The 12,458-nt window shown below is 40.3% G+C and overlaps 2 protein-coding genes across 7 annotated transcripts in view; one reads left to right on the top strand and one right to left on the bottom strand.

Annotated features, from left to right (window-relative positions):
• LOC128861606 (uncharacterized) overlaps nucleotides 1-4,135 on the top strand; it is a 49,732-nt gene extending 45,597 nt beyond the window's left edge. For both annotated transcript variants that reach the window (XM_054099853.1, XM_054099852.1), the window contains exons 2-6: nucleotides 1,915-2,100; nucleotides 2,332-3,119; nucleotides 3,173-3,496; nucleotides 3,555-3,693; nucleotides 3,753-4,135. In XM_054099853.1, coding sequence (XP_053955828.1) covers nucleotides 1,915-2,100; nucleotides 2,332-3,119; nucleotides 3,173-3,496; nucleotides 3,555-3,693; nucleotides 3,753-3,916 — 1,601 coding nt within the window. In that variant the 3' untranslated portion in view covers nucleotides 3,917-4,135. The remainder of the gene's footprint in view (nucleotides 1-1,914; nucleotides 2,101-2,331; nucleotides 3,120-3,172; nucleotides 3,497-3,554; nucleotides 3,694-3,752) is intronic.
• LOC128861607 (ribosomal protein S6 kinase beta-2) overlaps nucleotides 1-12,458 on the bottom strand; it is a 49,516-nt gene that overhangs the window by 17,209 nt on the left and 19,849 nt on the right. For all 5 annotated transcript variants that reach the window (XM_054099855.1, XM_054099858.1, XM_054099856.1 and 2 more), the window contains exon 10: nucleotides 8,305-8,412. In XM_054099855.1, coding sequence (XP_053955830.1) covers nucleotides 8,305-8,412 — 108 coding nt within the window. The remainder of the gene's footprint in view (nucleotides 1-8,304; nucleotides 8,413-12,458) is intronic.

Below are 12,458 nucleotides of genomic sequence, written 5' to 3'. Positions count from 1 at the left end.
ATATTCGAAAGACAAATGCTCTTATTTTATATGAGACACAACCATCGGATTTATAGCCACAGTTAAATAAACTTAACTCGGGCAAGCAACAGGTTTAAGTCCTATTTAGTAACGACATATTATACGTTGCCGAAACGACCTGGATACATTTCTCTACATGCTTACGGGTTAAAACGGAATGCTTCTGAACCGACTCGAATCGTCCTACTAGCTTTACCCTATACAGAGTGCTCCATACAGTAGAAAGTTTTACATAAAATCTGTATGTAACATATCTCTGACGAAACGCATTTTCTGCTCGGTAGCTTTATTAACAAACAAAACTGAAGTATCAGCGGATCAGAAAACCCGCACGTGATCATCGAGAAGCCAATGATCACTCAGAGAGTGTTAATTTGGTGCAGATTTTGGAGCGGTGGAATCATTCACCCGTTTTCTTTTCTTTCCGTCAACGGGGAATGGAACACAGGTATGATGAAAGATTTTTCGTAGCCAGAAATCGAAGACATGGACGATATTTGGTTTGAGCAAGATAGCGTCCTATGCCACGCAACCCTTGCCACAGCAATATTTTGCGTGCCAAGTTTGTTAATCGATGTCAATTGGCCACCCCGGACCTGCACTTTGACGCCGTTATCTCATTTTATGGAATGTCGTGAAAGGTCGATGTTATGCGAACAACCCAGTAACGAGTCAGGTCCTTCCTTTTTAATGTTCATTAATAGTTTATAAAAATAGTTCATTCTACAATAAATGTGACTACAAAAATTAAAAAAATTCGAAAAATTTGCATCGTTAAAAAAAAGTTGGTTACGCAGTTTTTATCTCATTAAATTTTAATAAACATATATCCTGACGATGCAGCGTTTTTTCAATGTAACGAATACGCGAGATTTTTTTCCATATGGTCTACAATGTCCGAAAATTTAATCATCGAAATTTAAATAATGATATTTTTCCTTCTATTTGACTTTTTTTGGAAGATAGGTTTAAAAAAAAAATTATACTATTTCAACAAAATCTGGACTGATTGAGACTTCTGAGGTATCAATATCAAATTTTTTAATCTTAAACTTAAAAAAAAAATTAATATTTTTTTAAATTAATTTTATTTAATATATATTACTATAATTATATTTGTTTATAAAAAATTGCATAGTTTCGAACCGTATAGGATGGTGTATAACATGCCTATTTTTTTGGCTCTCTCAAGAAAATTATTGAAAGTTCACTGGAAATTCTCTTAGAACTACCCATCTCATAATTCAGCATCTTTCTGAAAAATTCCTTTATAGCAGTGTTCTTAGGAACCGACCTGAGAAATAATAATGCTGACTTCCATTTTCAACACCCTGTAACTCACAACTGAATGGAACAAACAAAAAACAGCAAACGACAAAGAGCAAGAACTTGGAATTATTTAATCGATACTTTACGAAATATCGATCACTACAGCCATCTACCGAGAAAATAATGGATTTCTTTTTTTCCCAAACAAGTATTATGTAATTTAGAGAATTAAGTGTAAACCAAAAACATAAAAAATTTAGTTGACAGCGCTTAACTATTTCGTCCCAAGGCACATTCAACAAAGTGATTTCGACATTTCTCTCTATTATGAACTGCGACTGAAATATTAATTATCAAACCTGTACAATTCATAATTTAAAAATTTTCAACTTTAAATAGTGAGCTGCGTGCTTGATTTTAAATGAAAAGAATTACAAACGGTGTGCTGTGAGGCAATTTTAACTTTCATAAAAATGGCAATGGTCTTTAGCTAAAATGTCACATGCTCCACAAAGGGTTAATTTGTTGTTTACACTTTTTGACATAATAGCCAATTTCTCATTATGCAATATAATAAATTATATTTTTAACTTTCCATACATTTAATCGTCTTTGTATTCACAGTTGATCGTATAATTAAACAATGGGCACCAATTGTATGGTTGGCACCAGAGGAGAAATTTATGCCTCTCGGAGTTGAAGAATTTCTTAACCATGTACATCCCATGGATAAAGGCAAAACTTTTATACCTGGCATGCCAATTGGCGATGATTCGAAAAAGGCATATTTAGTGACAAATACGGAAGTCGGTAAGATAAAGAAAACTCATGTACGTACATACATACATATGTCCTCCGAACTATTGGGCTTTTCTTGATAATTGACTAAATCAAGTAGAACCTTAAAATTAGCGTGGTCAAGCAATAAATTAATATATTGAAGATTTTCACTTCTTTAAACAAATGAGTATAGCTAAAACCTTCGTTTGCATTAATTCGCATATAATAACAATTTACGATATGTTTATAATCTCAAAATAGACGAGCTCTTGGAAAATGAAAAATCCTTTATCTATGGACGTAACCCAAACGAATCGCCTGTACCAATTTACGCCGTAGTTACGCTTTGTAATGAGGCAGTAGAGGCATCTACCTTAAAGTCGTCGGCTTCGCCAACAATGCACGCTGCCCAATTTAATATTTCTCAACAAAAACCAATAAAAATAACCGGCTCGCAGAGATTCGTTCCCGGTGGTAGTGCAACATCTACTTTTCAAAGCCCGCCCCTGTCATTGCTGGCAGTAAGTAGCACACGCGGACCTTACATACCGGTTTCCATTGATCCACTGTATGAACGTAACGACACCGTGCGCCGTTCATCGCGTCTTTATCCAGAATTCAAACGCGTCCGACGGAATACTCTACACAATAATTTACCAGTGGATTCGCCTCCTGCGTTGTCACCACCAATTTTGCTCAATCTACCGCCAAAAGGATTAGTTGTAGAACCCTATGACGATCTTGTTCTGGGCGAAAGTCATCCCATTGAAGTTGAGAAATCAAATCATGTAAATGCACCGAGTACAGATGCACCAATCAAAGCAGACAGTAGCGGGAAAGTGAATAATTTCATAGCTAATTTGGCAGACAATGTAAAATTCAGTATGCCAACCCAAGAGCTTTTGGAGGATTATAACAACGATATAGATAGCAATTTCGCAACAGAAGGACCACTTTTCATTGATGCCAATAACCAAAGCAATAGAAAGAGACGTAAAAATGTGCCTAGCTTTCATGTGACTTACTGGATGTTTTATCCGTATAGTCAGGTTAGTGGTTATATCTATTAACAATTTTAAAATTACAATTCTTTACTTTTTAGGGCAAAACTATGTGCACGCTGAGCCTAGGACCACTCGGTAGCATTCCGTTTCCAGCAGTTTATGGTTTCTGTTTGGGGCATCGCAAAGATATTGGCAGTCACATTGGGGACTGGGAACATATGAGTTTATATTTTACTAGTGGTGCTGAACCAGAAGCAATGTACGTTTCAGCACACGACGCAGGCGCATACTACTCTTACAATCGGTTAACCGGTTCATTTGAATTTAAAAAACAAGAAACACGCAAAGGCATATTACAAAGACCAAATTTTCCAAAAACTGTTACCACATTTAATAATCATCCAGTACTCTTTGCAGCAAAAGTAAGGAAGATTAACTATAAGAATCATTAACTAATTCATATTTGATTTTCGTATTTAGGGTTCACACGGCCTTTGGACTGCACCAGGAAAACATCGTTTTGTCAAAGTAGCTCGACTGTATGACATAAACGGTTTTGGAACACCTTGGAATACGTGGAAATCGGTGGATATTACTTATAAGAATTTAAAATCCTATGGTAACTAATGAATTTAAACTGCGACTATTTTTGAATGTAATTTAAATAATATTTCCTAGGACGCGCCCTGGTACCATCATGGCTGTCATTTAAGGGTAAATGGGGCAATCCTAAGAGCAAATGTCATCCATTCCGACGAATCGGTTTGAATTTTTGCGAGTATACAGATGGTCCCACGGGTATACCATTAAAAGAGCCGCATTTCCAATGTGCTGCAGCTTAATTTAATAATGTTGTTTTATGTTTAAGAGTTAGGCTAAGTAATTTTAATATTTATTGCAGATATGTATTAAGCTTAATGAAAAATATGTACTGAGTATAAAATAACCTGTTGATTTTCTCAATCTCCCACAATTTTTTATGCAGATTTTTGACGTGCTATTCAACTTTCATAAGTGAAAATTAAATGCTTGTTAATCACGCAGAAATAAAACAAATCAGAATATCCAACTTTTCTTTCTTTAAAGAGGTGTTAATATATTTTTCGAGTAGATATATCGAACCCCTTATGCCAGAAGCATGATTGTGCAAATATTCCAATTTAGAGATAATGGCTTAACTTGATTAACTCTTGGATGTTCTACATGGTTCGATTGAAAAGTAATGAGCCTTATTTTTTTAAGCAGTTTTTTTAACCTTTTGGCTTATACAACTAATATTCTTCAAAATAGGACCCTTGAGCATCAATACACCGCTGGTAGCAGTCCTTCCACTGCAGGAAACATTTTTTAAACTCATCCGCCGGAATCGCGTTCAATTCGGCTGTCATAGTTTTTTGGATCGCCTCGATGGAGTCGAAACGCCTCCCCTTCAGCTTTCTTTTCAGGCGCGGGAACAAGAAGAAGTCCGGAGGGGGAAATTAACTCTTTACTGATCTCACGTAGGCCTTCCTTGAACGACTTGTGCCACCGTTTTACCTGGGCACTGGACAGAGATTGGTCCCCGTAAGCCTCATTGAGTAGCCCAATGGTTTCGGTACTCGTTTTGTTTAGCTTTACGCAAAATTTGATCGAGTAACGTTGCTCCAAAGATCGATGCATTTTCGCCACTGCAAAATCCTAACAAACTTTTAAAACAGCTTTCACGCGCGGAGCGATATTGACTGCACCGCTGTTGCCAGCGAACTGGGACCGGTTTCGGTTGATCGCTTGGCAGACGCTCCGCGAGGCTTATTACTTTTCAATCAAACCCTGCATGTTATTCCAAAACCCAGAATATTATGCGTTTAAAGAAACCACAAACAATTTTTTTTTTTTGTTGTTGTTGTTGTTTTAACAGCATAGTTAGCCCTGTCAGTGTAGGTATATCATCTGTCGTCTTCGTCTAGCTCATCTAGGGGTAGGCCCAGGAAACATGCTGTTTCGACGGGTTGGGTCCAGAGGGAGAGGGAGGTTAGATGAGTCTGATTAAGGGGGCATGTGAAGAGGTGGATAGTGTCGTGCGGGGTACCTTCACATGCCGGACATGTGTTTGGTATGTCGGGGTCAATTCTGGATAAGTAGGAGTTTAACCTGCTACAATATCCGGAACGCAATTGTGCCAATGTTACACGAGTCTCACGGGGAAGCTGGAGCTCTTCATCTGCAATGGGTGGTGGTTGGACTCCGATTACGGCATTCGCGGGACGGGAGTTCATGAAGGTGGTAACGGACTCCCGGTGAATGTCGTTTATTGACTGTCTGAATACTGTCCGGTCCAGTAGGTCTCGGTCAGTTTTGTCCTGGAGTTCGTCAGCGTAGTCGAGGAGGTGTCTAGTGACGTGCCTGGGAGGCGGCTCAGGCTCAAGCAGGTGTCTGCAGGGGTGAAACCTGCGGTAACACCCCAGCAGGAACTGCTTGCTGAGCAATTTGTTGTGCTCCGCGACTGGGAGCATTTGTGTCTCGTTGTGCAGGTGTTGTATGGGTGACATCAGGAGGCACCCGGTCGCTGTCCGAATGGCGGTATTCTGACATGTCTGAAGCTTTATCCACTGCGAATCACTAGTACCAGGCGACCAGACAGGCGCAGCATAGTTTAGAACCGGCCGGCCAATTGCCTTAAATGTCGAAAGCAACAGTTCTTTGTCCTTGCCCCAAGTGCTGCCGGCCAGCGATTTGAGGACCTTGTTGCGATTTTGGACTTTAGTGGCAATTGCGGTTGTGTGCGCAGAGAAGGAGAGCAAGCTGTCAAAGGTTACACCCAAAATTTTGGGGTTATTCACAGTCGGAATTGGTGTGTCGTCGACTTTTACCTTAAGGGACAGCTTGACCTCCTTTGTCCAGGTGGTGAAAAGGGTCGCCGTGGACTTAGTGGGGGAAAGTTGGAGATTCCTCGCAGTGAAAAAGCGAGGAAGGTCGGTGAGGTAGTTGTTCACTTTGGAACACAGGCCATCGATGTCATTGCCCGACGCCATTATCGTGCAGTCGTCAGCGTATGAGATCAGGGAAACTCCCGCTGGTGGTTGGGGGAGCTTCGAGATGTAGAAGTTAAAAAGCAAGGGTGAAAGGACACCACCCTGCGGTACGCCTTGCTTAATCTTCCTCTGCTTTGACATTTGATCTCGAAAAATCACTGACGAGTGCCGACCGCTCAGGTAGTTCGCGGACCACCTCTTCAGCCCTGGCGGGAGTGTCGACTGATAAATATCATCTAGTAGCGTGGAATGGCTGACTGTATCGAAAGCCTTCTTTAGGTCCAACGCTACTAGGACAGTCCTCTCGCAGGGGCGGTTTTGGTTAAGCCCGCGATTTATCTGGGCGTTTATGGCGGTGAGTGCCGTGGTGGTGCTGTGCACTCGTCGGAATCCGTGCTGATGTGGGGCTGGGGCCAGGTGGGTCGTGAAGAGTGGGAGTAGGAGGGCTTCAAGTGTCTTCACTACTGGGGAAAGGAGAGTTATCGGCCGATAAGACTCCCCTTGGTTGGCGGGTTTCCCAGGTTTCAATAGTGGGACCACTCTCCCTGCTTTCCACTTGTCAGGGATGATGAGAGTGGCCAGAGACAGATTGAAGACCCTTGTGAGGTATCCTACTCCCAGGGGTCCCAGATGCTTCAGCATCAGCGCGTTAAGTCCGTCAGGGCCAATGGCTTTCGATGATTTCGACTTGTTGATGGCCCCCTGAACCTCATCACCGGAGAAAGTAAGTGGCGCACTGTCGTTCGTCAGTTTGTGCAGCCTTCTGGTAACACGACGTTTGGTTCTGTCGCCCGGAGGATGCAGTGTAAACAGCCGGCTAAAATAGCTCGCGCATCTCTTCGGGTCCGACGAAGTACAACCGTTGAAGGTGATAGCCACCTTGTCGTTGTGTTTCGTCGGGTTCGACAGGGACCTAACGGTGGACCAGAGCTTACTCACTCCGGAGGTGAGGTTACAAGTCTTCAGGTGCTCAACCCATTTAGTCCGCTTATGTTGATTTACCAGTTGCCGGATCTCCAAATTGAGATCCCTTATGCGGGGATCCCCGGGATCGGCCTGGCGTAGGTGGTCACGCTCGTTTGCTAAACTGGCTGCTTCTGCTGGGAAGTGGGGACGGATGTCCTTATAACATCCAGCTGGGATGAAGCGAGCCGCAGCAGCTGTGAGCACCTTGCGGAATGCGCGTTCGCCGACGCGCACATCAGTGGGGATGGGAAGAGCGGCGAAGGTGTCCTCGGTGAATTCCGTGAAGCCGGCCCAATTAGCTTTTATAAAGTTAAAATAGGACCGGTGATTCGCGGAAACGAAATCGGCAGGTCTCTCGATCGAGACGATAATGGGCAAGTGGTCTGATGCAAGCGATAGCATAGGTCGCCACGTTATGCTATTTATCAGACCCGCGCTAGCTATTGTTAGGTCAGGCGAGCTGCTACAATTGCCCACTACCCTGGTGGGGGCGTCGTCGTTCACAGTGCTGAATGTCGAGTCGTCTATCTGCTCTGCCAATTGCTGTCCCCTACGATCATTTGGCAGGCTTGAATGCCAAAGATCGTGATGCGCATTGAAGTCACCTACAACCAATCGGTTTTCACCTCTGATGAGCGCACCTATAACAGGGTGATATCCTGCCGGGCAGCAGGTGACAGGGGGTATGTATATATTAAAAATTTCGAGCTCGGAATCGCCTGACCGGACAGCTATGCCTTGACATTCTAAGGTGCTGTCCCTGGGGTCGGTTCCTTCATCGATAAGACGATACTGCACAGTGTGGTGGACTATAAACGCTAGGCCACCACCGTTGTCTCGCTCGCGATCGTGTCTGTGCACGTTATAGCCATCCCTGGTGATCAGAGATGACCTAGCGTGCAGCTTTGTTTCTTGGACCGCAGCTATCTTGATACTGTGCCGGTTCATAAAGTCGACTATCTCGTCGACCTTACTCGTAAGTCCGTTGCAGTTAAACTGGAGAATTTTTTTTTCGTTCTAGTCGGTTCTACGTTAGCGGAACGACCCGGATTTATATCCCGCCAATGCAAACAATTTTTTATATCAGAAATCTTCAGAGAGCAATAAACTTTCAAACTTGATTTCCAAACATTTTCATTTCATTTTTCACATTCATGTTTCTGGCATAAGCGGGATCTTATATGTACAGAAAACATAGTAAAAACATTTGCAGGGTATGAATACAATTATATATAAAAACAATGTGAACTTACTTGAAATATTAAATTTGCACTCTCGCTGAGCGTTGTTTCATCTGGGGAGTCTACCGGAATTTGCCTAGTAAATCTTGTATCAAACTGTGAAACGTCATCCTCACTCCGCTGTAAAATAAATTTTTATGATTGCTCAATTACGGTGATTATATTAATTGATTAGAAAAATATTAAGATTGTTCCTAGTAACGGCTCGGTGAAAAATGAAATTGCCTAGATATAGCAGTATAGTATATTCAGCTACATTAACGACCACTTGTCTAAAACTACGCACACAAATTTGCTCTTGGCCTACTGTAAATCCGAGTCGTTTCGTAGCAGATAATTGGCATAACGCATACTAATACCAGAGAACGTAAATTCATAGAGAAGGCGCAGTCCCGGCCCGTTCCTCCTAACAAAATATGGGTAGGAAAGCACAAGTTAACAGTAGGAAATTAATTAATATGGCTGCCGGAGAGAAATGAGAGGGAGAGAGTGATACGCAAGTGTGAAAAAATTTAGTTTACATTAGCTTACATTTGCTTGCGTACAGAACAGATTTGTTCATTTGATATGTCCATATGATTTGTATGCATGTTTACAGATTTGTTCTTTTTGGTTTTTTTATAAAAATTGCGCGTAATTTAGGACATATGTATGTAATTAAGTTATGAAAATTGCGCGAAATTTTATGTATGCATGTTTATATACATATATTAGCAAAGGACATATTTATTTTAGGTTTACATATATGAAAATTGCGCCAAATATTGGAAAAAATGTATGATTGCATTAGATTTGATTTTGATTAGATAAATGTATATACATATGTACATATATGAAAATTGCGCCAAATATTGAAAAGCTCTTATGATTGCTTGTAACCAATTGAACTTGAATGCGCACATTCTCATTATTTTATTTACATATTTATAAAAAACTTTTGAATTTAAAGGATCGGGTGTAGGATAATGCCGTATGGGTAATTTGAAGCCAAGTATAATGATTTATTTAATGAAACTTGGTTGAGATGTAAGGGAGTGGCTCATGAACAACTTTTATATCTTTCAATATTTACACGCATTTTAATACAATACACTTATAAATTGGTACATAATACAACTATGTATGTATGTTGTTCTAAATTTCACTTCAATTCATAAAATATATGGTCACAAACGCATTTTTACTGGTTTTTATACTTGTATTCAAAACAACAATATCCTTTCGCTAAATTACACAATTTTAACAATTAATTACTTGAAAACTAATAGGACTATGAATAAGTTCGTGCGGTTTTTTTTCGAAATTTGAAACTTTATTGACGTAAAATGGTTACAAATTTAATATTCAAAATATTGTCCATCGCTTACTACTACTTTTTCCCATCTTTCTGGCAATTCACGGATTCCCTTTGTGAAAAATTCGGTCGGTTTTGCCGCAATCCACGAATCGATCCATTTTTTGACTTCATCGTAATTACGGAAGTGCTGGTCAGCCAGGCCATGTTGCACCGATCGGAAGAGATAGTAATCGGATGGCGCAAGGTCTGGACTATACGGCGGGTGGGGTAGGACATCCCATTTGAGCGTTTCTAAGTATGTTTTGACCACTTGTGCAACATGTGGCCGAGCATTGTCATGTTGCAAAATAACTTTGTCGTGTCTATCGGCGTATTGCGGCCGTTTTTCTCGCAGTGCTCGGCTCAAACGCATCAATTGTCGTCGGTAGACATCCCCCGTAATCGTTTCATTCGGTTTCAGTAGCTCATAATACACAACACCCAGCTGGTCCCACCAGATACACAGCATAACCTTCAGGCCATGAATATTCTGCGCCGACGTCGATGTTGAAGCATGGCCAGGGTATCCATACGTTGCCCGACGTTTTGGATTGTCGTAATGGACCCACTTTTCATAGCCAGTCACAATTCGATGCAAAAAACCCTTTCTTTTGTGCCGTTGAAGCAGTTGTTCGCATGCCATAAAACGGCGTTCAACGTCTCTTGGCTTCAATTCATACGGCACCCAATGGCCTACCTTTCGGATCATTCCCATGGCTTTTAAACGTTTGGAAATGGTTGATTGATCAACTCCCAAAGTTTTTGCAACCTCTTCTTGCGTTTGAGCCGGATCTTGATCGAGCAATTCCTCCAATTCGGTATCCATGAACTTTGGCGGCGCACCCTCGCGTTCTTCGTCTTCCAAGCCAAAATCACCACTTTTAAAGCGTGCAAACCACTTCTGGCACGTTCGCTCAGATAGAGCATGCTCACCATAAACTTCCACCAAGATACGATGACTTTCGGCTGCTTTTTTCTTCATATTAAAATAATGAAGAAGAATTCCCCGCAAAAACCCATTATTTGGCACGAAATTCGACATTTTCAAGTGTGGTAAAAATATTGTTGTTTACGCTTCAAATAAAAAACTTATACTGACGTTTGTGCCTTACGACAGTAGCTCTCCAATGAATGTTTGGAAATGTGGATCGATGGAATAATAATCAAGTTACGCCATCTGTTGTAAAACCGCACGAACTTATAAATAGACCTATTATAAATCCCCGGAGGGTGCGGTTTCTTGTTTTATATATGTATATGATTATACTGAATATACCTCAATTTAAATTTTGTAAAAATTAAAATAAAAACTTTAATTAGGCTATGATGATGTCCCACCGAACAAGTGGACCGAAAAAAAGAAAAAAAGGAGCTGATGTATCGAGAGCTGCGTGCCTAAGGATAAAGTTATACTTTTTGCGTTTCCTAGGGACGAAGAGACCCGTAAGAATTGGGCCTTGGCTTGCAACGTGCAAGTGTCAAGCACTGACAGGGTTTTTATTTGCCAACGCCATTTTGAACCCACATTGGTTACAAAATATAAACTCTTGAAAGGGGCTTTTCCTTGCTTCAATTTAGAGCCAGTAAATAGAAGTCGCTCGCCTAGTGCTGCCTCTGATTGGGCTTGCCCGCCCGTCACTGCAACTTATTGTAGAGTAGTTAAGCAAGTAGAAGAAGATTTAACTCTGGAAGAGTTTGAGAAATATTCGATATTAGAGGTTCTTTCAGGTTTTCCTTTTATCTTATTTTTCAGGTAGCACCTGAGCCTAGATTTTTAAACCACTACAATTTTCACTTAATCACGACAATAATTTAATTCGACAGGATTTCCTTACAAAATCAATATATTCGTTCAGCTAAATCAAATGAATATCTGCATATGAAAAATCGTTCATATGGACGTGCAAAAGCAAACACGCATATACATAAATACATGCCTACGAACTTCCATAGACATACATACATATGAGGCTGCGAGCACTTGCGACAGAAAAAATATTTCGATTTGCTATTGCTGTGGAGAATTGAGAACACATATTTACATACATATATTGATGCATACATATGTACGGAGCCGCGGCCACTCGACTTGACAAAAATTCAAGATTTACCAAATATTGACAAATAATTCAACGCGAAATATTCCAATATTGACTATTTTCGAATGGTCGCGAAAATTGGCATATGGGCGGCTCGTTTTATGAATGAAAGTACTTTGCTGGTAGAAATATGAGCTCGAACTTATCAATGAATTTGCTTTTGTTGTGTTTTTTAATATTTGAAACTGTTCAGCGCCGTCGCGGGTAAATAATCATGGCCGCAGCAGCTACGCCTAGGAATGCATTTTGTTCTTGTAGTCGCTAGGCTTAGAATTTTAGTTTTGGAAGCATACACATGTAAGGGCAAAAGTAAGTATGTACGGTTATATTATATGTATATACGAATATTCATTGTTTTGCTTAGAATAGAAACATTTACGTACATATGTACATTGTCCCAACATATGTATTCATATGTATATGCATACATACATACATATGTATATGTACGCGAATACCGTTTAGATGATTTTTTTTGCATATGTTAGGAATATGTTTGCATACGTTTGTCTATTTGCTTTTAAATTTTTTATATGTATGTAGATACATATGAGCTATGTTTTGAGGCAGGTCAAGATTTTTTTCTGCCCACATGAATATGGATGGTAGATGTTATATCTATGTATTTAGTATATGAATATACATACATATGGATATAAAAATTTAAAAAGGACACATATTGTTGAATAATAACCGTTGATGCAAATGAATGGTTTACAAAGCCAATTTTT

This window comes from Anastrepha ludens, chromosome 4, assembly GCF_028408465.1.
Source record: "Anastrepha ludens isolate Willacy chromosome 4, idAnaLude1.1, whole genome shotgun sequence".
NCBI lineage: Eukaryota > Metazoa > Arthropoda > Insecta > Diptera > Tephritidae > Anastrepha > Anastrepha ludens.
The sequence above is the reverse complement of the archived record's forward strand: the minus strand, read 5'-3'. Positions and strand labels throughout refer to the sequence as shown.